General features: G+C 35.8%; 1 protein-coding gene across 3 annotated transcripts in view; it reads left to right on the forward strand.

The window, feature by feature from the left end:
- Window positions 1–24,139, forward strand: part of LOC129738936 (polymeric immunoglobulin receptor-like) — a 348,269-nt gene that overhangs the window by 295,549 nt on the left and 28,581 nt on the right. For all 3 annotated transcript variants that reach the window (XM_055730263.1, XM_055730262.1, XM_055730264.1), the window contains 3 exons: window positions 2,187–2,357; window positions 10,645–10,715; window positions 22,766–23,336. In XM_055730263.1, the coding sequence (XP_055586238.1) occupies window positions 2,187–2,357; window positions 10,645–10,715; window positions 22,766–23,242 (719 nt within the window). In that variant the 3' untranslated portion in view covers window positions 23,243–23,336. The remainder of the gene's footprint in view (window positions 1–2,186; window positions 2,358–10,644; window positions 10,716–22,765; window positions 23,337–24,139) is intronic.

Genomic DNA, 24,139 nt, shown 5'->3' on the forward strand with positions numbered 1-24,139 from the left:
TGTATATCGTTGCCGGGATCTGTTGATAGCTTTGGAGATGAAAGCTCAAATCATGCAACCTTACAGAAGCCGTGTGGGGCACATCTCTCAAATATAAGCTTTTATGTCAGATTTAAGCTTATTTTTCTTAGATTTTAACTTTCATCTCCTATGCTCTCAAGGCCAAAAAAAGCTTAAATTTGAGGAAAAAAAAGCTTAAAAACGAGATTCACTAACACTTAGCAATCAGATGTTGGTCACACGATGCATAGAGAAATCGTGTAGCGTTGCATACTTCTGTCGACAATATCCTTGCTTGCTGATAGTTTCCATCCTGCTTTGTCTTGTGATAGGATATGGGATATGTTTTATTTGGTTTTTTCCAGACATATGCAATACGGTTGCGCTGGGAGGACAATGCCAGTTAATAGAAAGTTTGGTAATGCCGGGCCGGCATAGAATCTCATACAGATAATTGCACCTCAAAGGAAGTTCATCATTGGAGTAGAGTCTGATCTGTGGGTGTACCTGCTTAAACACTTGGTGGTACCTGTCTCAAATGGATACGTTCATACCTCGTTCAAAGAGTTCAATAAGTGAAGTTAGGAAACGTCAGATCCGGTACTTTCTTGATTAACAGTGGTGTACCACAATGGTCTCACTTGGGACTCCTTCTTTTCATCACTGTTATGAATGAGTTTCCCGAGGTTCTACACGACGTTTTTGTGCTGATATATGCAGATGATCTTAAAATATTCCTTCCCGTTCGTTCTCCGAAGGATTGCTTAATTTTGAAAAATGCGCTATACCGATTTTCAGAATATTGTAAAAGCAATGGATTGAAAATTAACGTATCCAAGTGCAACGTTATATCATTTTCTCGCAAAATAACGAACATTATGTACGAGTATCGCTAGGAAAACAGCTTGATAATTACCAGAAAGACATCGGTAAAGAATCTTGGACAAGTGGTAGCCAAAGCAAACTCTATGTTTGGAATGATCAGCAGAATTTGTCATGAGTTTAATGACCCATATACTATCGTGGAAATCTATGTTGGTTTAGTTCGTACAACAATTGAGTACGCAAGTGTTGTTTGGCAACCATATTACAACGTCCACATTAAAAGATTAGAAAAAGTCCAAAAGAAATTCCTCAAAAAAGCACTGAGAAACCATGGATGGCAAGAGACAATGCCGGATTAACGTGCTTTGTGCATGTTGGTTGGATGAGATTCGCTCGAAAATCGTAGAAAATCAATCGATGTATTGTTTCTGGAGGATTTAGCAAGTGGAAGGTATTATTCGCCGTATATGTTTTCCCAGATATCGCCCAACGAAGGACGCAGCAGTTTGCGCAGCGTGAGGCCATTTCAGCTTACAAATAGGATCCAGAATTACGCGCGAAACGAACCTATGTATAGATGACACTTTACAACGCCTATGTCGAAGAAATCAACTTGAGCATGTCCAGAGACCAAATTGAAGCTAGTGTTAGAAGTTTTTTTACAACAATTTAAATTAAGAAGTGAGTGTTAATTTAACTTTTAATTCAGATAAAAGGCTAAAGCCTAGGATCCAAATAAATAAATAAACACTTAAGTGTTGTGTTTTTAAAGAACAGATCTCGGCAATGTTATTAAAACCGTGTGGAGCACATCTCTTAGATTTATGCTTTTTTTGGCAGATCTAAGCTTTTTTCTCAGATTCAAGCTTTCATCTCCTATGCTCTCAAGGTAAAAAAAGCTTTAATCTAAGAAAAAAAAGCTTAAAAACGAGATTCACCAACACTTATTTAAAAGATGTTGATCACACGATACATAGACAAATCGTGTAACGTTGCCGGGATCCGTTAAAGAAACACAGTAAATAAAAACAATAGAAATTTCATTTTTATTTTGTTTCCATAGCTTCGAGATAGATTAGTTTTAATGCGTCTAGATTTAAGATGATTCATGCTTTACATACTCTTCTAAAAACATAAATTCTATATTGATATCAAGTGAGTGCTTGTACTGAAGTTGTGACCAGTACCATCTCTCGTGCCTTTTAGAGCATCAATAGCCATATCTGCCAAAGAAGGGTTTATAATCATGCAAAAAATAAAATCGAACCGTAAACCCCGACAAATCGATTTTTGATTCCACGCTTTCATATACAGATTTTTTTCAACCACCCATTCTCTGTCTCCTTTCATGTCTCCGGCAGGCGAGATGATAATCTCCAACGAGCGCTACTCGATGAGCGAAAACGAAAGCTCAATGTACGCGGTGCAGATGACGCTCGTGATCCGGAAGCTGCACAAAGCCGATATGGGCGGTTACAAATGCATATCGAAAAACAGCATCGGAGACGCCGAGGGAACGATCCGGCTTTACGGTGAGTGAATCGGATGCGCTTTTTTTTGTCGTGCCTAAGGTACACGGATTGAGGTTGATGATATAAAAATTTAACTATGTGTATTACAATTTGTTATTAATGATACTTTAATTCCGCTAGTTAATGGTGCTTTGGATGTTGCTGAAACTTTTGAATTCAAATTTAAATTTTTGTTTTTTGTTATTGTGAAACGTGGTAAAACGACTTGGGAATATAGTTAAAAATTTGTTATTTATTAAATTTTGTATAAACTTTAAAATTTCAAATTGTTAAAGGGTTATGTACATTATCCTAATGTTGAAAGAAGAAAAATTAGCAAGAAAACATGTATTCATCACTTTGCCGGAATTTCGCTACACAAACTCTCGTCTCCCCGTTCGTGGTGCAAAACGCCAAATGGAAGCAGTCTTCGACAAGACCATCGTCATCATCGGCCATGCCGAAAGACCATCCTGTGCCCTTTTACATGAATGTGAGAGGCCAGATTGTAAAACCATACTCATCGTATCCGAACGATGTGCTGTTTGCCAGTATGTTGGTGGCCAAAAGAGCAAAGTACCGCAGCTTCCACCCGACAAGGGAACAATAAAAAAGAAATTTGTTCATGAATAATTCCTATGCCAACAGAAACGATGTGTGAGAAAACGCATAGGGAATCTGCACTTTTTCTGCTATTCAGGATTTGGGTTTTTTCTCTTTATACTGCTACATTGTCTACGAAAGTTGAGGGTATGGATGTGAAGCATTTGAGAGATGGATTTTACTTAACCTGGAAAAGGATATGGTAAAAAAAAACTTTGCATTAAAAGATCCCTTAACGATGAACTTGGTCGGGAACAAGTGTAGCACTCTGTTTTTGGTAGTCACGAAAATTGATCTTCAGCAAACAGCCATTCATCGTTATTCATTGTGTTTTCTTTTTTTTAATTTGTTTAAATTTTGTTAAAACTACACACGAATTAAGTGACGTAGATATTGTATGTACCCATACTTAACTGCTTGGAAGATGATCCTTGACGAGACAGTTGGCGGATGAAATCTTAAATTTATCTACGCTTTGACACAATATTTGAATGGTAGAATTGAACACACTGACGACAAACAATTGACTAATGAAATGGAATTTTACAAAACTAAAAACTTCAAATTCAATTATGTACTAAAAAGTTTCTAGTAGCCTCTCAACGTATCCCTGCAAGGGTGGTAGGGACCACTTTGAAAATCTCTTTTCCATTTAATCAAGATATTCAGGCTCATAGTATTTTTACCCTAAAAGTAAGCTCATCATTTCGTCCAAGAACCTCGTGCTTGTGCCCCGTGCCACGAACAATAGAAACAAAAAAGCCCGCCAAAAATTTCCGCTTTCAAATTTTTAATGATAAGCCGGCTATGATTTGCCTTCTAGTACACGTGAACTCTCATCGAACCTAAACTCCTGAGCTTCCAAGATTCCCTGAAGAAATATTATTGTTTTTTTTTTTTTGTGAAATTAAAGAAAAAAATTATAGTTTTATTTTTCACCTACCCTAACAAATTTTACAGAAAAATCAAAGATAGATTATAATTTTATTGATCGTGCAGTTAATCGTAATATTCAAAATTCAATACCATTAAACATAACTTCTTGCGTTTTTCTGTAGTTATTTTTCTTAAATCAATATAAAAATGTTTAAAAGATTTGGTTTCTGATCTTTCTTTTCTTCGTAACTGTTTCCTTGTGACATTCAAATGTTTACAGTTCAGATGCAAGATGTTTGCATTGATTGATTTGCAGCAATCATAGTAGATTCGAAATCTCTGGATAGAACATAAAATCTCCTTTGATCAATTGCAATTTCGAAAACACCATTTTTTACCGACACAGCTCAGTAAGGCTTTAGAAATACATTTGGAAAACAAAAACAAGATAAAAAAAAAAATTATTTCACAATAAGGAGTGCATCGAAAATAAGTTATAAACACATTTTTTTTTTTCATTGTACTGATTTTATTGATGAGTCAGCTTAGCTTAGCTTAGCTTAGTTGACTACTCATATCCACCTTAAATCATTGAACATGAAGTGCTTAGATATGATAATTCATTTAAATCTTCAGATAAAATATTTGATTAAACTTTGTTCAACTTACGCACTTCATATTCCATGATCGCTGGCGTGGCTAAGCAGAACAAGTTCCACCTCGCCAATATGGTTGCTACTCCGTGATTGATCGAGGCCATCAGCTTTGTGCAAGGGCCAAAAGAATGGTGCTTGGGACCAGGGTTCAACACGCAGGAGTGCGTCGAATGAGAAAGAGCAAATAAAACGCAGCTATTTCGTTCTCGGTTCACGGGCACATTTGATTGCTCGAAATTCTCTCGAGAAATTTGCGACCAAAACGCAGATTGAAAATTTTTGAGCTGAGCGAATTCGCGCGCGCCTATTCGAGAGCGCGAGCGGTTCGGAACACCGGTGTAGGAGCACTGATAAGCTGATATAACTTCCCCTGCGTAGGAGAAAAATATTCATCGCCCAGAGCTCCTGGCGCTAACTAGCTCATCATTCCCTAAGCTTCGTTTCCCGATCATGTAATGATACCAATATCTAAATTTCGAATTTTCCGTAAATCTTTCAATTTTTATTTGACAATTCGAAAATATTTTTTTGGAAGAGTTATGTAACTCAGTTACTTTAAATTTTAGTTTCAATGTATCGGATCAATTCTATTCTTGTTGAAAAAGAGTGTATGATCTTTTAAAAATTTTATCCAAAGGGGGAATTTGAAAAAATTCCAGATGATCTAAAATGTATATTCTTTAATAAAATGCCTAGACTAAATCGTTCACCAGAAGATCCTTTTTTAAAGATTTTTCCCTTAATAAAATAAACAAAATTTTCGCTTTGAAAGTCTTTAAATCTATAACTTTTTTTCATTTGCTTAAATTAATGCTTAAAAACTGTTAAACTTTAATTCAATTGTATTTTAAAATTATTTTTTAAATTTTATTATCCTATTTATTGAAATTGTTTTTTTAAATATGAAGAATTGATGTTCATATGTAGGCACGTTTCAAATTTTGTTCCTCAAATTTCAAAGCTCAATGAATCTAGTACATTTCAACCATCGGGAATCGGGACATTTTTTCACTGGGAGGAAAACATACCAAAAATGAACACCATAGCAACTTATACTTTTGCACGCAGAAAAATTGAGGCAGGCTTATAATGGTTGGTAGATAATGAAATTTCTATATATTTTTCTACGTCTCATTAGAACACGTGGAGTAATTTTCGAATGCTAGCGCCCCATCACAATCAGTGTACTATTCACTTACTAAGCAGTTAAGACACGAACCTTTGGTTGATGGAAATGTGGTTCAGAGTTATATCAGTTTATCGGTGGTAGGAGCACCGAGCATCTACCGAGAGGACGCGGCGGCCCACCGGACGGCGCGCGCGGCTCTCTTTAGCACACGGAGTGTTCGCCGTGTTTTCGTTATTGAAGACCGACGGAATAATCTGTGCGAATAATTAAATCAATAGATATGGTAAAACAGATAGAAGCACTTAATAGCCTTGGGAAGAGGGTTATAACAATCCATGTTAGAAGTTTTAAAATACATACTAGTAATAGTAACTAGCACTAGTAACTATGAAAAATTTACCATGAAATAGTAAAATTTCGCGGAAAACGCCAAATCAAAGAGCTTTACATAAGGATTGTTAAAAGGAATGTTGAAAATATTCTCGCCACTAGTAATAGTTACCAGCACTAGTAACTATGAAAAAATTAACCAGGCAATAGTAAAATTTCGCAAAATACGCCAAATCAAAGAGCTTTACACAAGGATTGTTAAAATGAATGTTAAAAATATTCTAGCCACTAGTAATAGTTACCAGCACTAGTAACTATGAATAATTTACCATGAAATAGTAAAATTTCGCAAAATACGCCAAATCAAAGAGCTTTACACAAGGATTGTTAAAATGAATTTTGAAAATATTCTAGCCACTAGTAATAGTTACCAGCACTAGTAACTATGAAAAGTTTACCATGAAATAGTAAAATTTCGGGAAAAACGCCAAATCAAAGAGCTTTACAAAACGATTGTTAAAATGAATGTTGAATATATGCTAGCCACTAATTATAGTTACAACTAGTAACTATGAAAAATTTACCATGCAATATTAAAATTTCGCGATTTTTGCGAAATTTTAATATTGCAATTTTTTATAGTTACCAGTGCTGATAACTATAACTCTTTGCTAGGATGTTACAACATTCATTTCGACATTCTACGCGTAAAGCTCTTTGATTTGGCACTTTTCACGAAATTTTACTCGTTCATGTTACTAGTGCTGGTAACTATTACTAGTGGCGAGAATATTTTTAACATTCATTTTAACAATCCTTGTGTAAAGCTCTTTGATTTGGCGGATTTTGCGAAATTTTACTATTGCATTGTAAATTTTTCATAGTTACTAGTGCTGGTAACTATTACTAGTGGCTAGAATATTTTTAACATGCATTTTAACAATCCTTGTGTAAAGCTCTTTGATTTGGCGGATTTTGCGAAATTTTACTATTGCATGGTAAATTTTTCATAGTTACTAGTGCTGGTAACTTTTACTAATGGGTAACGTTAACCTCCTACATTAATTCTTATAACCCACCGCCAAATCCCATTGCGCGCTTACGTATATTTCAACTATCCTGTTGATAAAATCATACACACAGATTTCTCAATCGCTCACCGTGCGCGCCGCCCGGTGGCGAAAAGAGGGCCGCCTCGGACCATTCTTCAGTTTATCAATTCTCTTCAAAAGATAATTTTCTCATGTGAAAATTAAACTGTTTTCTCTTAAAGTGTATGTCAAACATCTCGCTTGCCAAGAGCTAAACGACCAATAATATTCTGAAAAAAATCCCAGGTTCCCTTCAAATTTTCCACAATATTTGGGATATATTCACTGACACAGAATATTATTCCCATCAGGCATATTTAGAGCCCATTTGTAAGACGCCATTTTGGCTTTTCCTCTCAACAATTCACTGCATGCCCGTGTCCATTTGAAAATTCGATTGATACTCCATTTCACACATGGATTTGGTAGATTTTATTCACTTCCCGAATAGGATTGCACCATGAATTAAATATTCACAGCCCAGACATTTATTCTATAAGGCTTCAATTAAGACTCAAACCATATTTCTGACAAAACCAAAATTAACAAAAACGAGAGAAAAACGCGCCGTCTGGAAAAACACACAAGGCCTGCTCTGTTCTTTTTCATAAGGCAAGAAAGAATTTTATGAATAAACTAACTCAAAATAATTTCTAAATTCATACAAGGTTTTGATACCTTTTGATGTAATATTTTGACTTTTAAAAATTATGGATGGAGCGATTAGTAAGAAAGCTTTGAATATAACGGAATAGTCGATTTTCAATACAATAATTTGTACTTTGATCTACACGATCAAACGTCTTGGAAACATCTAAAGAAAGAAGTTCGATTTGTTGACATCGATTTAAGGCGTCATCTAGGATGGTTTGAAGGTGGTATAGGTAGTCATCTGTAGATCCGGGAAGCCGGAAAGCGAACTGCCGATCATCCAATAAATGTTTTTCATCAAGAATATGTAGTGCTCAGACGGTGGTTGACTAATCGTCCCATAATTTTGCTAGTACAGTCGAGCAGCATTATAGGGCGATAGCTGTCAATGTTGTTAAGGATCTAGCTGGTGTTTGGGGATTGGAAAAACCAGACCTCGTTTCCAATCGTCGGGAATGGACCCCTGGTCCCATTTACTATTGATTATGTCTAAAAGAACTGTTTTGGCCAGAAGAGACAAGTTTTTCAAGAATGGATAACCTATATCGTCAATTCTGGAGGAGAGACCATGGACTTTGTAAAGGGATGAGAAAAGTTCTTGGGTTAGAATAGGTTGATGGGAGGTTTTGGTTGGAAAGGTTAGTGTTGGAAAAGTGAGAACTGAAGGCTTTGGCAAAGAGGGAGGGATCATTTGTAAATTGTCGTTCAGGGTTTAAATTTTACTTCATTAGACTTTGGAAGGGGTCTTTGGATGAATTTTTTCAGTGAATATCGACCAACTATTGTTTTTTTGCGGTTCGTACTGCAGATCTTGCAAAGGATCTGACGTTTTTGAAAAGAGTTAGTGCTGTGGGTTTATCAGGATGATTCTGAGGTAAACGTCTAAAAACTTTTAGTGCTTTTCTTCGTTGCTCAATAGCATCTCGAACCTCAGATTCCCACCAAGAGACAGCAGTTTTGCCGGGAATACCGCTAGTGCGGGGGATGAATTTAGAGCCAGAATTTCATTGAATCTCTGGATATATATGAAAATAATGGAATGGAGATATGGAAATCCTAACTTTTTCAAACTTTCGTCTAGCGGGGCATCATGCAACAGCCGGTTGGATGCAACATTTGTATACCACAGCACTGATTTAATTTTGAATTACATATAATGTAATCAAGTTATCATTAAATTACTACAAAATGATGATGATATAATTTCTCACACCTTAACCTAGTATTTTAAAGTTTTTCGATTCTATAAAAACTTTACCCAATATGACGGATTGACTAAATAAATGATATCACCTACAAACTTTTTACTGGTTTAATCATCCTGTACCAACACTATTGGTGTAAAAATATTTTTCGAGTAATCACAAAAAAAAACTAAATAAATATTTTTATAATTCAGTTATCTGTCTGCGGTAACATGCAACCAAATGCAAATCGGAGACACTTTGTAAATCTCCTTTCCATGTACAGGAATATGATTGTTTTGCATCACGCGTTTGTCAACATTGAAATTTCATTCATCCAAACATATACTTTTATGATTTCAGGTTGTAGATTTTTTTGTAGTATTTGTTTACCCCTAAAAGTATGCAGCAACTTTATATTTAGAAAGAATGTGAAAATTAGTATATCAATAGATTCAAAAATAACTGCAATAGTGTTTTTATGTGTAATGATTTTTATGGCATCAAAAATTTATCAAACACTATAAATGTATATACGTTTTCATCAGATTTTCCATTACATACTAAGTTTGTTGCAGATTACCCCTTTTTCTAAATAAAGCGAAAATCGCATGTTTTTTATAAAATTAAAAATAACTGAAGAAACCAATAATGTTTCTAACTACGTCAATTGGATGTCCCACAAACTTTTGATGCATAAAGGGTATTATTATCTCTGTACGTGGGTTTTTAGAAGCCATTGAAGTTGTAAAGTGTTGCATGTTGCCCCAGTTGACGGTAATAAACAAATAATATCCGTAATTGTTACTTTGAATACTTACATAATCAATATTAAATGTATGCTACCTGTTACTCTTTCCAGTTTTTTTCGGAATCAAATCAAAGTCTTTATAATTTCCATGACTATTACAAATACATAGCAATTTCTGAATGACATATGCCACCTAATAAGGGATGCCTAAATGTTGCCCAGGTAGCTAATACGAGTCATTAAGTGCGGGGAACTTTTTGTGTCCATTCCAGATGTCGAATTATTTTATAAGATTCCACGTCCTAATAAATTGTTCCCTCGTATTGTAGCAGCAACCCTTTCTGGTGATGGATGATTTTCCCTGTATGAGTTTTCCTTTTTTTTTCACTCCTTTCACAATTTTTCACCCATCATCGTGACAATATGGGGTACGTAACAGCTATGCGATTCGCCATTGTGTTCCCTGGCCAAACATGGAACAAAACAAACAATCCAGAAAGCTGAATACTCAGCAGCATTAACATTCCTGAAATTAATTCTACTATCCTCATTCATACAATAAGCATCGCTGGAGTGTGCAATCATAATGGATAGCTTTTATGTAGAGAAAAAAGATTCACATATAGTCACATACGAATAATGGAAGCGCTTTAACAGCAGCTGTGGTTGGTATTCTGGGTAAAAGGGCTGATGGCGGCGACACGACGGTAGGAATTGTTTCTACCGCATTGTTTTTCCAGGACAGCGATTATGATTCTCCATCACACCGCAGCAGCTTCCACACACGGTTTTACAATTGATGATTGTGAAAGGATTACGAATCCGGTTGATGGTTGGGTGGTGTGGTTTGTTTGACTCTTTTTTTTGCCTTTCTTTTTGTTGTGAAGGGATACACAAACGACGACGCGACATTCAAAGCTATTAGGTTAATTTTTTTCTCTAATAGACAGGAACATTTTCGCCCAACCATACTGTTATCTGTGACTTCATCTAATAAGGTCTTTCTCTTTTCTTGTTTTATTCCCTCATTCCTGCAGAGATGGAGCTACAGAAAAAGACTAAAACAGCACATAGACTGAATAGCGTTGAAGATACCTCTGTAAATGATGTAAGTATAAATAATTATTATCGAATTTGTCCTTCACATCATATACTATAATAAAAAAAAATAGTGGCGATTATTAAATCGCTAACTCGCTCATAGTTTAGAGCATGGGTGGCCAAACCATGGCCCACGGGCCACATGTGGCCCGCAACCAACTTTTTGTGGCCCGCGAAGTTCTTTTTGGAAAAGCCATATTCTAAAAAATGATCAGTTTTCTTGGTCTGCGTATACCATTTGGAAAAATATGTCTAAATCAACTCTAGCAAAATTTAATACAAATATCTGAACATTTCTTTGAAGTGATAGAAGCCAAAGAAGTAAAAGTGTAAATAAATTAGTTTCGAGAACACACGCTTTTAAAATGTTGTGTTTGGTCATTTTTTATACATTTTTCGAACATTTGCAATTTTCTTTCGAACGTAAAAGTATGCGAGTATAATTTTGAAAATCAAAAAATTCAAAATGGAGAATCCTTTTGCATTAAATTCTTTTAGTTCTCAAAAGCTTCTGAATGCTACTTTTTTCAACAATACCATTCTGCGTTTTTTTTTTATTTTATGGTTATCAAATATCAATTTTTTCTAAGGAAATTGGTGAACTTGAAAACTTTGGAAAATGGGCGGTCATTTTTATTATATTTGCAGACCATCAGAAAAGGGGGTAGAATTAAAAGCGGCACGTTATCCAAACAAACGTGAAAATTTTGCCTAATTGACTTTATGTCCAAAATGGACAAAGTCACGCCATTTGTCATTTCTGATATGAAAAAAATGATGAGATTTTAAATTTCTTGAAAAGATTGACGTACATACATAAGTTGGAATGGATAATTCGACTTATTAAGGTGAATCTATACTAAGGTTCCCAGAATTTTTTCAGAACGTTTCCGAGCCGAAAAAATCCGGAATATTTTCATAAAAAAAACCTCAACAAAATCCAGGTAATGTTGAAATCAAAATTAGCGACCAAAACTTCAGGCAATATCAATAGCAAAAAAAAGTCCATCAAAAGTTATCAGCAGATTTTAAATTGTATTTTAGGCTGCACAAAACCTTTCATGATTGTTTTTAATAAAAATTACTCAAAAACTCTCGTTTTGGATGCATAAATAAAAAATTTTACAATATAATTTGAGTTTGTTGTTCGATTTGGCAAAAAGGTGAATAAATTTGAGCATTTTTTAATCAAATCTGCGAAACCGAGCCGGACCGCACTTTTCCCAAATTTTGAATTAAATATTCGTGCAGTCTGGCAAGCTTACTTAATCTTTACTCGATGTGACTTAGGCAAATGTTTTCGTAGCGTTTTCAAAATTTTGATAATTTTTTTTTTAATTCTCCAGAACAATTTTTTTTGGCCCGCCAGCCAATCTCATTTCTGAAATTTGGCCCGCCTGTTGAAAATGTTGGCCACCCATGGTTTAGAGCCTCTAGAGCCCATAAGGAGAGTATTCGAAAAAAATGCAACACTTTGTTTCGTGAATAACTTTTGAATGCTTAGATGAAAATTGATGAAATTTTCAGTGAAGCTACGCACAAAATATGGTGAAGTGACGCGTGCACAAAACATTCTGTCAAGTGGTTATTGAGAAAGCATCCAACACTGAAGTTCATTTACAAAAATTTTTGGGCAGGATCGAGAAAAATTAAATAACTTTTTCAAATAGGTTAAAATTAAAGTTTCAAGTCAATTATCAACTTACCTCAAGACTTCAAGTAATTTTGAGTTCTGCGAAAAAGATAATAATAATACTTGGAATTATATATCCAAATTTTTACTGTTGAATTTCACTTTTTCAGATCAATATTATTCCTTAATTCAATGGAGTATAATAAACGAAATCAGAATCAGATTTCTTCTTAAATGTGGGTTTGTTAGTAAATCAGTTATCAATTATTGATTTTGCTTATGCTTATGCTTATGATACGTACACAGCCAGATCTTGTCAGCATCCCGGTGAATAGTAAAAATACATTTACTATTCATCTTATCAAGGCCGGGCCCACTGTGCAGCATTGGACGCAGAGACGACTGGAACCAGGGGAAGAAGAAACGTGGAAAATCAGTTATCAATTATTGATTTCACTTAAAACTGACACATTTCAGAACTCCATATAACCAAAATCAATTGTGATAGTTTCAATTAGACAAAATATTGGAGTTCAGGACGCTAAAACCTACCAAAACAATTATTAAAACATAAACACCTAAAAGCTGTTCCTTAGAGTTAACAATTGATTTCTTAAAATAAGTTTTTAAAATGCTAAGACGTGTTTATTAAAAAAAATCCTTCCTAAATGATAACAATTTATCTGTTGAGTAGAATTTGTTGAGTAGAGGGGTTTTGATTTATCTCTTCTACCTAACTTAGGATATTTTTTTTCTCAAAAATCAACCTAGAACGGTTGTATTTCTCAGACGTATTTGTCAAACCTTTTTTTTGATCGGAAAATGCACAGACCAAGGATTTCTCTATGAAAAAGAGAATTTGAATTATTATAATTAGGCTTAATTCAATTAAAGACGTAGGGGAGATAAGGGCATAACGAGCACCCAGGTCATAATAGTTAAGCACTCCTTTTTTCTACAAAAGTACGTATTTTCTTAAACAAATTTTCGTGAGGATTTGTTTCGTACTATCTATAGTATTAACACTGATAAGCTGATATAACTTCCCCTGCGTAGGAGAAAAATATTCATCGCCCAGAGTTCCTGGCGCCAACTAGCTCATCATTCTCTAAGCTTCGTTTCCCGATCATGTAATGATACCAATAGCTAAATTTCGATTTTTTCGTAAATCATTAAATTTTCATTTGACAATTCGAAAATATTTTTTATGAAGAGTCATGAAACTCAGTTAGCTTAAATTTTAGTTTCACTGTATCGGATCAATTCCATTCTTATTGAAAAAGAGTGTATGATCTTTTGAAAATTTTATCCAAAGGGGAAATTTGAAGAAATTTCAGATGATATAAAAAGTATTTTCTCTAATAAAATGCCTAGACTACATCGTTCACCAGAATATCCTTTTTTAAAGGACTGCGATTTTTTCCCCAATTAGATAAAGAACATTTTCGCTTCGAAAGTCTTTAAATCTATAACTTTTATTCATTTGCTAAAATTAATTCTTAAAAACTGTTAAACTTTAATTCAATTATATTATGAAATTTTTTTCTAAATTTAAAAATCTTTTAATTGGAATAGTTTGTTTAAAATATGAAGAATTGATTTTCATATGTATGATGATGATGATGATGGTCCCACCTCATTCCCCTGCACAGACTTGAGCTGGTCGAGTTATCTTTAAGATAATTTATTGATTGATTATATTTACAGAATCAGTAAGCAAATAAAAACGGACCGATTTCTGTTTTGTGCTTGCAATGCACATCATATGTATACTGAATTATTATTTTTTAACTTTATTCCGCGCGCGTGGCTCAAAGGTATGAAGACTTTCTCTTTATTTTTACTTTACTCTACAGATGGCAGAAAGCCAAAAAAAAAAATCAATAATCAAAACAAATATCATCATCATCGGACGAAAACGATGATTTGCATGTCTATTCTACTACGATCACATGGCAATTACGTCAAATATTACAATCTTCCCTTATCATCTACTTTTTAAAATTCTATTCTACTTTTTATGTGTAGCACGTTTCAAATTTCGTTCCTCAAATTTCAAAGCTCAATGAATCTAGTACATTTCAACCATCGGGACCTTTTTTCATTGGGACTAAAACATAACAAAAATTGAACACCATAGCAACTTATACTTTTGCACGCATAAAAATTGAAGCAGGCTAAAAATGCTTGCAACCAGTGTATTATTCACTTACTAAGCAGTTAAGACACGAACCTTCGGTTGATGGAAATGTGGTGCAGAGTTAAATCAGTTTATCAGTGGTATTAATTTTTCACCAAAAAAGAAATATCCTTTTCATCTTTACAGAAATCTATATATATATATAAAAAGCAATTTTCTGTATGTTTGTTTGTTTGTTTGTTTGTCCTCTATAGACTCAGCCGTCTTAAGAGCTAGAGAGCTGAAATTTGGCATGGATGTTCATTAGCACCAGGAATGATGAAAAATGTCTTCAGATTTTTGGATGACCCCTTCTGAAGGGGGTCGTCCATACAAGACAAATATTGTTTTCACGATATTGACGTTATTTGTTGTCGGATTGTAATAAAAATTTGCACACGAGTGTTTTGGAGGACAAGCAATCGATTCTATGTATCAAAATTAGGAAAAGGGGTCGGCCAAAGGGGTCATCCATATCAACTGTTTAATGTTTTTGCGATATTGGCGGTATTATACATCGAATTGTAATGAAAATTAACACATGAGTGTTTGGAGGGACGAGCAATCCATTCTAGGTTTTTAGTTTAGGATCAGGGGTCACCCAAAGGGGTCGTCCATATCAACCTATTAATGTTTTTGCAATATTGACGTTATTCTACATTGGATTGAGATAAAAATTACCACATATGAGTTTTGAGGGACGCTCTACTGTTTTCAGGTTTCAAATTTTGAGTTGGGGGTCAGTGAAAGGGGTCGTCCATATTATTTGCTCACAGTTTTCGTAATGTTGTCTGAATTGTGCGTAGGATTGTAATGAAAAAATGGCACATGGGAGTTTTACAGTAAAAGTAATTGATTACAGGTATCAAGTTTTGGATCGTGGTCCAAAAAAGGGGTCGTCCATATTAGTTTTTCTCTGTTTTCGCGATATTGTCGTCATTATGCATAGGATTGAGATGAAAATCTGCACATGGGTGTTTTGAAGAACGAGCAATAGATTTTTGAGGCATCGACCAAAGGGGTCGTCCATATGAATTTTTCACTATCTTTGCAATGTTGAGGCTAATACACATTAGATTGAGGTGAAAAATTTGCACATGGGAGCTTTAAGGGACAACTAATTGTTTTCAAGTTTCAAATTTTGGATCTAGGATCGGCAAAAGGGGTCGTCCATATTAATAGTTCACTATTTTTGCTATATATCCGAGATTACGCATCACATTGAGATCAAATTTTGTACACGGGAGGTTTGAAAGACGGGAAATTTATTTCAGGTCCCCAATTTCGGTTCAGGGATCGGAAAAAGGGGTCATCCATATGTATTATTTACTGTTATCACGATATTGTCTTTAAAAAAAACTGTTTAATATTTTATGCAATATAGTATTGAAAATGCATCCCAATTACCATTTACACACACTTATCACATATTTGAAATTAAAAACGGAACGGAGTTCGTACGGGATCAGCTAGTATTAAATAATAACTAGCTAGGTTCTCAAGTGACGAAAATATTATAATTTTTGAGCACCATCAAATAAGCTTTTAAGACCTTTAAATCATCTTGATCTGAAATGTACGCACTGCAACATGATTTACACATCGTTTATCAATTTTTACCATCATTTTTGATTTTTCACTTTAATCAATTTTTAAACGCGTTTTTACTTAAATTTGTTGACCTGGGGCGAACAGATCACAATTAATCAGGGCAAGATGAGCGTTTTCTGCCGTATAATCTAGCAGCGAATTCAACTCGATGAAGTCAACTGAATAATAGAGCTACGGCTTGACTTGTTTTATCTGTCGAACTGGTCTATTGGTAAGGTTTCGGAGAGGTAATCAGTAGACTCGAATTCGATTCCTGTTCGAGGGGATCTTTTTCACATATTATTCATGATTTATTTGTTTTTTTTTTATTGTTACATTAAACGGCTAGTAGCATCATCCGTCAAACAAAACACCAGAAACATAATGTATGAGCATGTGTAAATTATTTGAATTCTTTTTTTATTTTTTTTTTCTTTTTTTTTTTTTTTAAAAGAATAAAAAAAAATTTATTTAAGTCTTTGACTGCCGTCATACAGACCGAGTATTAAAATCACTTATGATTAAATTAAAGTTATGTTAATGCTAGGGAACGTCACGGATTGCACATTTAAACATTGATTTGGATACATTGAAGTCAAACAAGTGTGACACATCGTTGAAGACTTGACAACATCGATTAAGCGGGTGGTTTTGTCCAAAAACTGTTCTGCTTCTAGGTAGCCAGAAGGTGGTTTGGTTGCGCAAACGGCGTGCTGGGGCGTGTAAACTCAAGCTTTGGAGCAATTGTGGACAGTCAACAGTGTTTGTCAGGATATCGTATACAAACATTCTTTGCAAATATGTTCTTCTTTGACTCAGAGACGATATAGACAGAAGAGCGCATCTTTGTAAGTAAGGCGGTAGCCCTACGGGGTCTCGCCAGGGCAGTCGACGCAGAGCATAACGAAGAAATTTTTTCTGAACTCGTTCGATCCGTTCGATATGAACAGAGTGGTAGGGTGCCCAAACTGGTGCCGCATATTCCAAGACACTTCGCACTAAAGAGCAGAACACTGTCTTGAGAGCATATGGGTCCTCGAAGCTTAAAGTATTTCTTCGCAGGAATCCAAACATAGCGAAGGCTTTAGCTGTTGTTGTCGCGATATGCTGATTAAACGATAGCTTCTGATCAAAGGTTACTCCTAGATCCTTAATGGTGACAACTCTTTCAAGTGGAGTGCCACCAAAAGCGTATTCGAAGGGCACGGAGGTTCTGGTTCTAAAAAAACTGATACACTTGCACTTATCGGCGTTTACTTCCATCCCATGTTTTCCACACCATGCGAGTAGTCTATTGATGTCTTCTTGAAGCGCAGCACAGTCCACTCTCGAGTCAATGATCCTGTAGATTTTCAAATCGTCTGCGAACAGTAGCTTTGGCGATTGAATGAAAGTTGCAAGATCGTTAATGAAAATCACAAAGATAAGCGGTCCTAAGTGACTTCCCTGTGGAACACCAGACGGCATATCGAAACTAGTGGAATGAATTCCACAAATATTTATAAATCCATGACGATGTAACAGGTAGGAATGCAACCATTTGATTGCCCATTCTGGGAATCCGTAGCGCTTAAGTTTCTCGATCACGATCATATGCGGCACTTTATCAAAGGCTTTGGCAAAGTCGACATATATTGAGTCCACCTGCAGTTTTTTACCAATCGCTGTATGCAATTCACTGGCATAGCACATCAAGTTGGTCAACGTCGATCTTTTCCGAATAAACCCGTGCTGGACCTCGGCAAGTAACGGTGTAGCTGCTGAATAGAGCCTTTCGTACATCAAAACTTCGAGCACTTTTGAGAAACAGCAGAGTATTGAAATTGGCCGGTAGTTCTCCACACGATGAGCATTTCCAGACTTATGAATTGGAGAAATTGAAGCAATTTTCCAACGGCTAGGAAAAACTCCTTCTGAGATGGATCGGTTGAAAATTAGACAAAGCGGTGTTGCAAGGGAAACAGCTATTCGCGAAACCAACGACGATGGAATTCCATCTGGACCTGGACCTTTCGATGGATCAAGTTTACTGAGAATGTTTAGCACCTCTTGCTCGGTAAATAGAGGCTGGGGTAGCCTGACGTCATAGTTCGACAGATTTCCAAAATAGTTATCAGCACAGTTAGGAGTTGACGAGCTATACACGCTGCTGAAAAATTCGGCAAACAAATCAGCTGATTCTCTGATACTGCTCGAGGTGCATCCATGAAACGATACAGAAGATGGAACCGGATTTTTAAGGCGGCGGCTGTTCATGAACTTCCAAAAGCTGGATGGATCTTCCTTAACGTTGCGTTCGATGTTTGATATGTATCGTTTAAAGGCAGTATTTCGCAGGGCTGAGTACTCGACTTCTAAACGAGACAAGATCGATTTGTTTTGATCAGATTTCTCCTTGAAGTAACGTTTCCGAGCTTTGCGAACTGAATTGCGGCTTCTTCGTAGTTCAGAGTTCCACCAAGGGAGCTTAAACGGCTTATGCCTGCTTGGTCGTCTAAGAGGGGTGTTCTCACGCAGTATAACCCAAAGGTGGTCATAAAAGGTAGAAAGTGCACTATCAATATCCAGATTGGCAAACGCTGAGTGCCAATTTTTTTCGGCTAACGAATCTATCACACGACCGGTGTCACAGTGCGTAAAATCTAAGCTACAAGTATCGGGGCGAGCTGTGTCGATAATCTCTTCATAAGTAGTGTCAATCAATAAAATTGAAGCATGATGATGTCGATCGGTATTTAAAATGGCGTGCGGCGGGTTTACAGTTTCTGTAAGATCTGGTCTATTCACAAATATGAGGTCGAGGATTCTGCCATTGACATTTACGAGCGAACAGATCTGAGATAAACCAGATGCAATAGTACACTCAATTACAGCCAGTTCCTGTTCGGTTGAGGCGTTTACTGGCAGAAAACTATCAGTATCCTCGTCAAAACTCCAGTTTAAGTTCGGTAAGTTATAATCTCCGGCAACGACGATAATATCTTGACTAGATGCGGTATTCGTTAGCTGATCAATTGCTGACATATGGGACAAATATTGAGCAGTTTCGCTATTAGGTCTAAAGTAAACACAGCACAAGTATACGAAACGGCACTGATCTTTGATTCGAACAACGATTTGCTCTAGATGATCGCAACCAGGTACTGCTACAGAGACTGCATCGATGCCATGCCTAACTGCTATCAATACGCCTCCACCTCGTCTTAGTTGACTTGTGTTCGAATTTCTGTCGTTGCGGTAGATGCTGTAGTTTAAGGCTAATTCAGAGTTTGCTATGTCATCCTTCAACCAAGTTTCTGTAATCATGACAATGTCGTATTCACATGAAGACATTCTACAAACAGACCTAGATTATTTTGTTATTGCTTTGTTTGATGAATCTACGCCTCACCGTTTACTGCAAAATGCATCGATCATGAATGATAAATGAACAAAAAATCACCGTAACCAGGAATCGAACTCGAGTCACTGATTACCTCTCCGACACCTTACCAATAGGCCAAATCGGCAGATGAAACAAGTCAAGCTGTAGCTCTATTATTCAGTTAACTTCATCGTGCCGAATTCGCTGCTAGATTCCCCGGTAGAAAACGCTCATCTTGCCTTGATTAATGGTGCTTATACTGCCCCCGTGGGGTTTTCACTAGCCCCTATAGTGACTGATTTTCAGCTTTAGGCAAAAAAATTTAAAATGCATATTTAAACGTTTTCATCTACTTTTTCAAGTTTCATCCAATTAGGGAATAGACTATTTAAGTGTCTGAACACGAAACAATGATGTAATTCACATATTATAGCTATTCTCTATGGTCAAATAAGCGTTTTCCTTGAGGTGGCTGGTAATTTGTAGCTTTAATCGATAAGTTCTCGGGAGTACTGTAAGGTTCCGTAGTCGTCAATTTAACCACAAAGTAATTAACATATTTCATCATATTTCATCATATGCCAGATTAAACTTAACGTATTTCTTTTATGTTTGATGCAGTCATATTATTTTTCAATTTTAAAATTCTATACAATATAAAAACAACTCATAGAAAATTTGAATTTTCATCGTATTTTCTGTGGTGTTTTTTTAAGCATTTTTAAGTGCAACTTTCAATACCGTTTCTTTTTAGCCCTCCAACAGCAGGTATCGCCTGTAGTTCTTTAGTTCCTTTTTTCGAATATTATTTTTGAATATCCTTTTTTTTATTTAGAAAAATGTTTTTTTTTTTTCATTTGAGAATTTATACCGTTTTTAAATGGATGTTGTTTTCATGCCCTGCTGACTGGAAGGAAATTATTCCAGATTTTCTCATTTTTAAAAAAAGGTGTTTGAAAAAAGAGTACAAAAAATAAAAAATTGTATTTAAAATTTATACGTTATTATATTTGGGTCACGGAGGGGAAAGGATTAAAATGTGTTGCAGGATTGTTAGCGAACCGGGAAGAACTTAGAAAGTTTTAATGTCTCGTCGGGGAACCAATAAAGGACCTAAAATTTTCAAGCATCATCGGAAAAAAATTCATGTTTGGAAGGTTTCAACGGAATTTCAGAGGTTTTTTAAAAAATAATTCTTAATCTGAATATAGTTTTTGACAGTCTCGTTTAGTTTCACCTCATAAACATGTAAAACAATTTTTTAATCTGATTTTTCTAGCTTGTGCGGAATTATTCTCATGAAATGGTAGTTTTATACATTTTCAACCACGTTTTTGTGCATTGGTCAACAAACGAAGTTTCAATCGCCTTTTAAAAAACCTTTTGTGCGATCTGTCGAAATCTGTTGTCTACACCCTAATAAAATAATCTTGTTACATTTTTCAATAATCAATTTAACGTTTAATATTTAGCCTTGGCTCATAAACCAATCTTGGGCTCAAATGGCTAGGTCTTTCGTTAAACAGGCATATTGACTTCATTTCAGTAACTTCAAAAAAAAAATCGTTATCTAAAATAATTTCCTCAGATTCTAATACACAAAGGCTTATTCACCCGTTTAAGGAAAAATAAACTATACCGGTGATTATTAGGTGAAGTACAAATATGTTTTCTAAGGTTTCACGAAACTGTTTAAAAAGCATAGAATGACTATCGGAATATTTTTTAGACAATGATTTTGTTTTCATCATTGATTCAAGTTGTATTGAATGGATAAGACCGAATCGCTTAAGACGAATTATTTTCGTCGTTGTGTTGAAAGTTCATAGCAAGCTCATGCTTTTTCTTCTCAGTAATAGCGAAATCAATATGAGGCAAAGAATAGAATCGAATTGATGAGTTTCCAAAAACAACCTCTATCAGTTATTAATACAGAAATCTCAATTAATTTTTTTAACTTAAAAACGAGGTATTTATTTAAAAAGCATAAGACATCAAAAATTTAGTTATAATTATACTTTGAAGTATTTCTTCATTTTGAAGGGTCGTTTTTGAAAAAAACATCAATATAACAGGAATAACTGCTAGAAAAATAAGTTAGCTTCAAGAAGATTTTTAAAATATGCTTCATTCACCATAACTACATTATGGTAAATTTTTTGCCTTTTCGTCGCTGCCTCATAGATAGAAGTAGGAGTTTCCTTAGAAAATATTTAGGAGCATAGGAGGTGTAGGAAAACTTGATCGCACCATTTGCCAAAATGGATCCTGATCTTAAACCTACCCCAACTAACAAAACCCTTTCCCTGGATATTTCAATATAGATTCGCAGACGTGTATACGGTTTCTATAGTTGGAGATATTGATTTACCTTTGTTTCTAAATTTTTCAAAATTTATCTTTGGAATTTAAAGGGGCGAAAGGTTGTTAATTGATCCTATGAAGTATCTTAGGATCCCTCCTGGGGGGATCCTTCCTGCATCCCTCATTGACTACTAGGACGTGGCCGGCGCCGTTATTGATCATTTTCAAAGGGAGAGCATGAGTTTTGTGCATTGCGAATGAACTGCTAGTCCCAAGCACCATTCTTTTGGTCTTTGCACAAAATTGATGGCCTCGATCAATCAAGGAGTAGCAACCATTGGCGAAGTAGAACTTGTTCTGCCTAGCCACGCCAATGATCATGGAATTGGAAATGCGTAAGTTGAGCAAAGCCTAATAAAATTTGCTATTCGAAGTCTTTAAAACTGTTGTTGTATAAACATATTTGCACAGCATTTCCAGTTCAATGATTTAAGGTGGATATGAGTAGTCAACCAAGCTAAGCTAAGCTGTAATAAACAACACCCTTAATTGTAATAAAAAACAATCATAACATCTACAATTTGTTTGCGATTATAATTCATACATTGCCTGTATAAACCTTACAACATAATAGGTTAAATAAGCAAAAATATATAGGTTAACTAAGTGATTTCGAAAAACTTCCACCGAAACGATTCGGATAATATAACAGTTAATTATTTAAAGTAATCAATTCAAATTGTCTATATCTTCGAAAAAAAGGCTAGATTGTTGTACGATTGTTGCATATGAACACATATTTACCCCATTGTTTCAACATTCGACTAAATTGATTCATTTCCTCGGCTCAGCTTAATTAGTCATTATTTAGCTGGCCCGTCCCATTTTCCCAGTCACTTCCACGCAGAGACCTGTTTGCAATAATAATGAATCCTTTCTGCCGTTTCTCTCTAATCTCTCCCCGATGAATAAAAATGCGGCTGCTAGGAAATCAACTCTACGCCAAACATAGACCAAGGATCCGAGGAGAATAATAAAATCCACAAAAACGGCCGACTGTACAAAGGCCTGCAGAGCAGCGAGCACGATCTGATGAGCTCTTCCGGCTCCCGGTCCGTCCCGTTCCTCTGCTTCGGTGGCCATCTGGACCGGAATTGGCCACCATCAGCACATCAATCATCGCCCTGGACCGGAATCCTCTACGGTGGGGTGGTGAAGCTGTTAATTGTCCTTCTGGTGCACTTTCGCCAAACGATGGCCCAAGTGTTGCTGCCCCTGCTTCAAGTGGGTGCTCGATGTTGGAGATTGCGGCCGCGGTGGAGAAGGATCCCTATCGTCGGAACAATCAGAACCATCTCTTCTTCTACCCATCAACGAAGAAGGATGAACGGAACGGAACAAAATTCGAACCCCGTCCCTCCAAAGAGTCGACCACCAACTATTGCTGTTGAATCATCGTTGTGATTTTAGCTGTTACTCCTGCTGATGCTGCTGATAATGCTGCTCTAGATGTGCGTTGTTTGAACGGCTGTCCGCTGTTTCGAACGTTTGAAAACATGTAAGTATCACGTGACGTGTTGAATAATTTTTGGGGAATATACTGCTTTACCCCAGCAGACTTATATATTTATATTTTAACCCAACAGATGTAGGTATTTAAGAGATTTATGGATTCACCTTAAAAAAACCTTTATTTTTAAATAAAAATGTTGAACTTTGAAGGCTACATTTATACAATAGAGCCCCGTTTGTCCGACGTCGGGGAAAAGATCACTTCGAATAACAGAATCCTTTCGCTCTGGTTTGGCAAAAGTGTAAACGTGAAGATCTTGCAAAATGCAGTAAGTGAAACAAAAAGAGCACCACGCTACTTTTTGTCAGTCAAAAATATACTAGAATTGAATGTCCCTCACATTATCATCAACGATTTGTTTTGAATTATTCAACAGATAATTTAAGCATACGGTTAAATTACTTCTTTGAACTGCTCTCCATTGAGCCACCTAAACTCTTTTCTGAGAACCCCTAGATTTTTCTCTAGTATTACAATTTTATTCATAAAGTGCGTGGTTCCTCAGCGAACATTTTTTTATGTATATTTCTCAAAATAAAGAAGGCCCCTTTTCCATTTTCGGCTGATGCAGATGTGGTCAATTTGATTTTCTGTTCCACCATGTTGTAAGGCGAGACCTATCCTCGGAAGAATGTGCAGGTTTTGCTAACGGCTTAATGCGCCACTCCCTGAGGAGACCGTTAGCCTGGTTATGGTTTGCCCGGCCAATGAGACCCACCAAAGGGCGAGTTTTTCCTTCTTCTGCTATACTTCTCCTGAAACGACCGTTCCCCAAAAAGTTAGAAAGT

Source organism: Uranotaenia lowii, chromosome 1 (genome assembly GCF_029784155.1).
Source record: "Uranotaenia lowii strain MFRU-FL chromosome 1, ASM2978415v1, whole genome shotgun sequence".
In the NCBI taxonomy this organism is placed as follows: Eukaryota; Metazoa; Arthropoda; class Insecta; order Diptera; family Culicidae; genus Uranotaenia; species Uranotaenia lowii.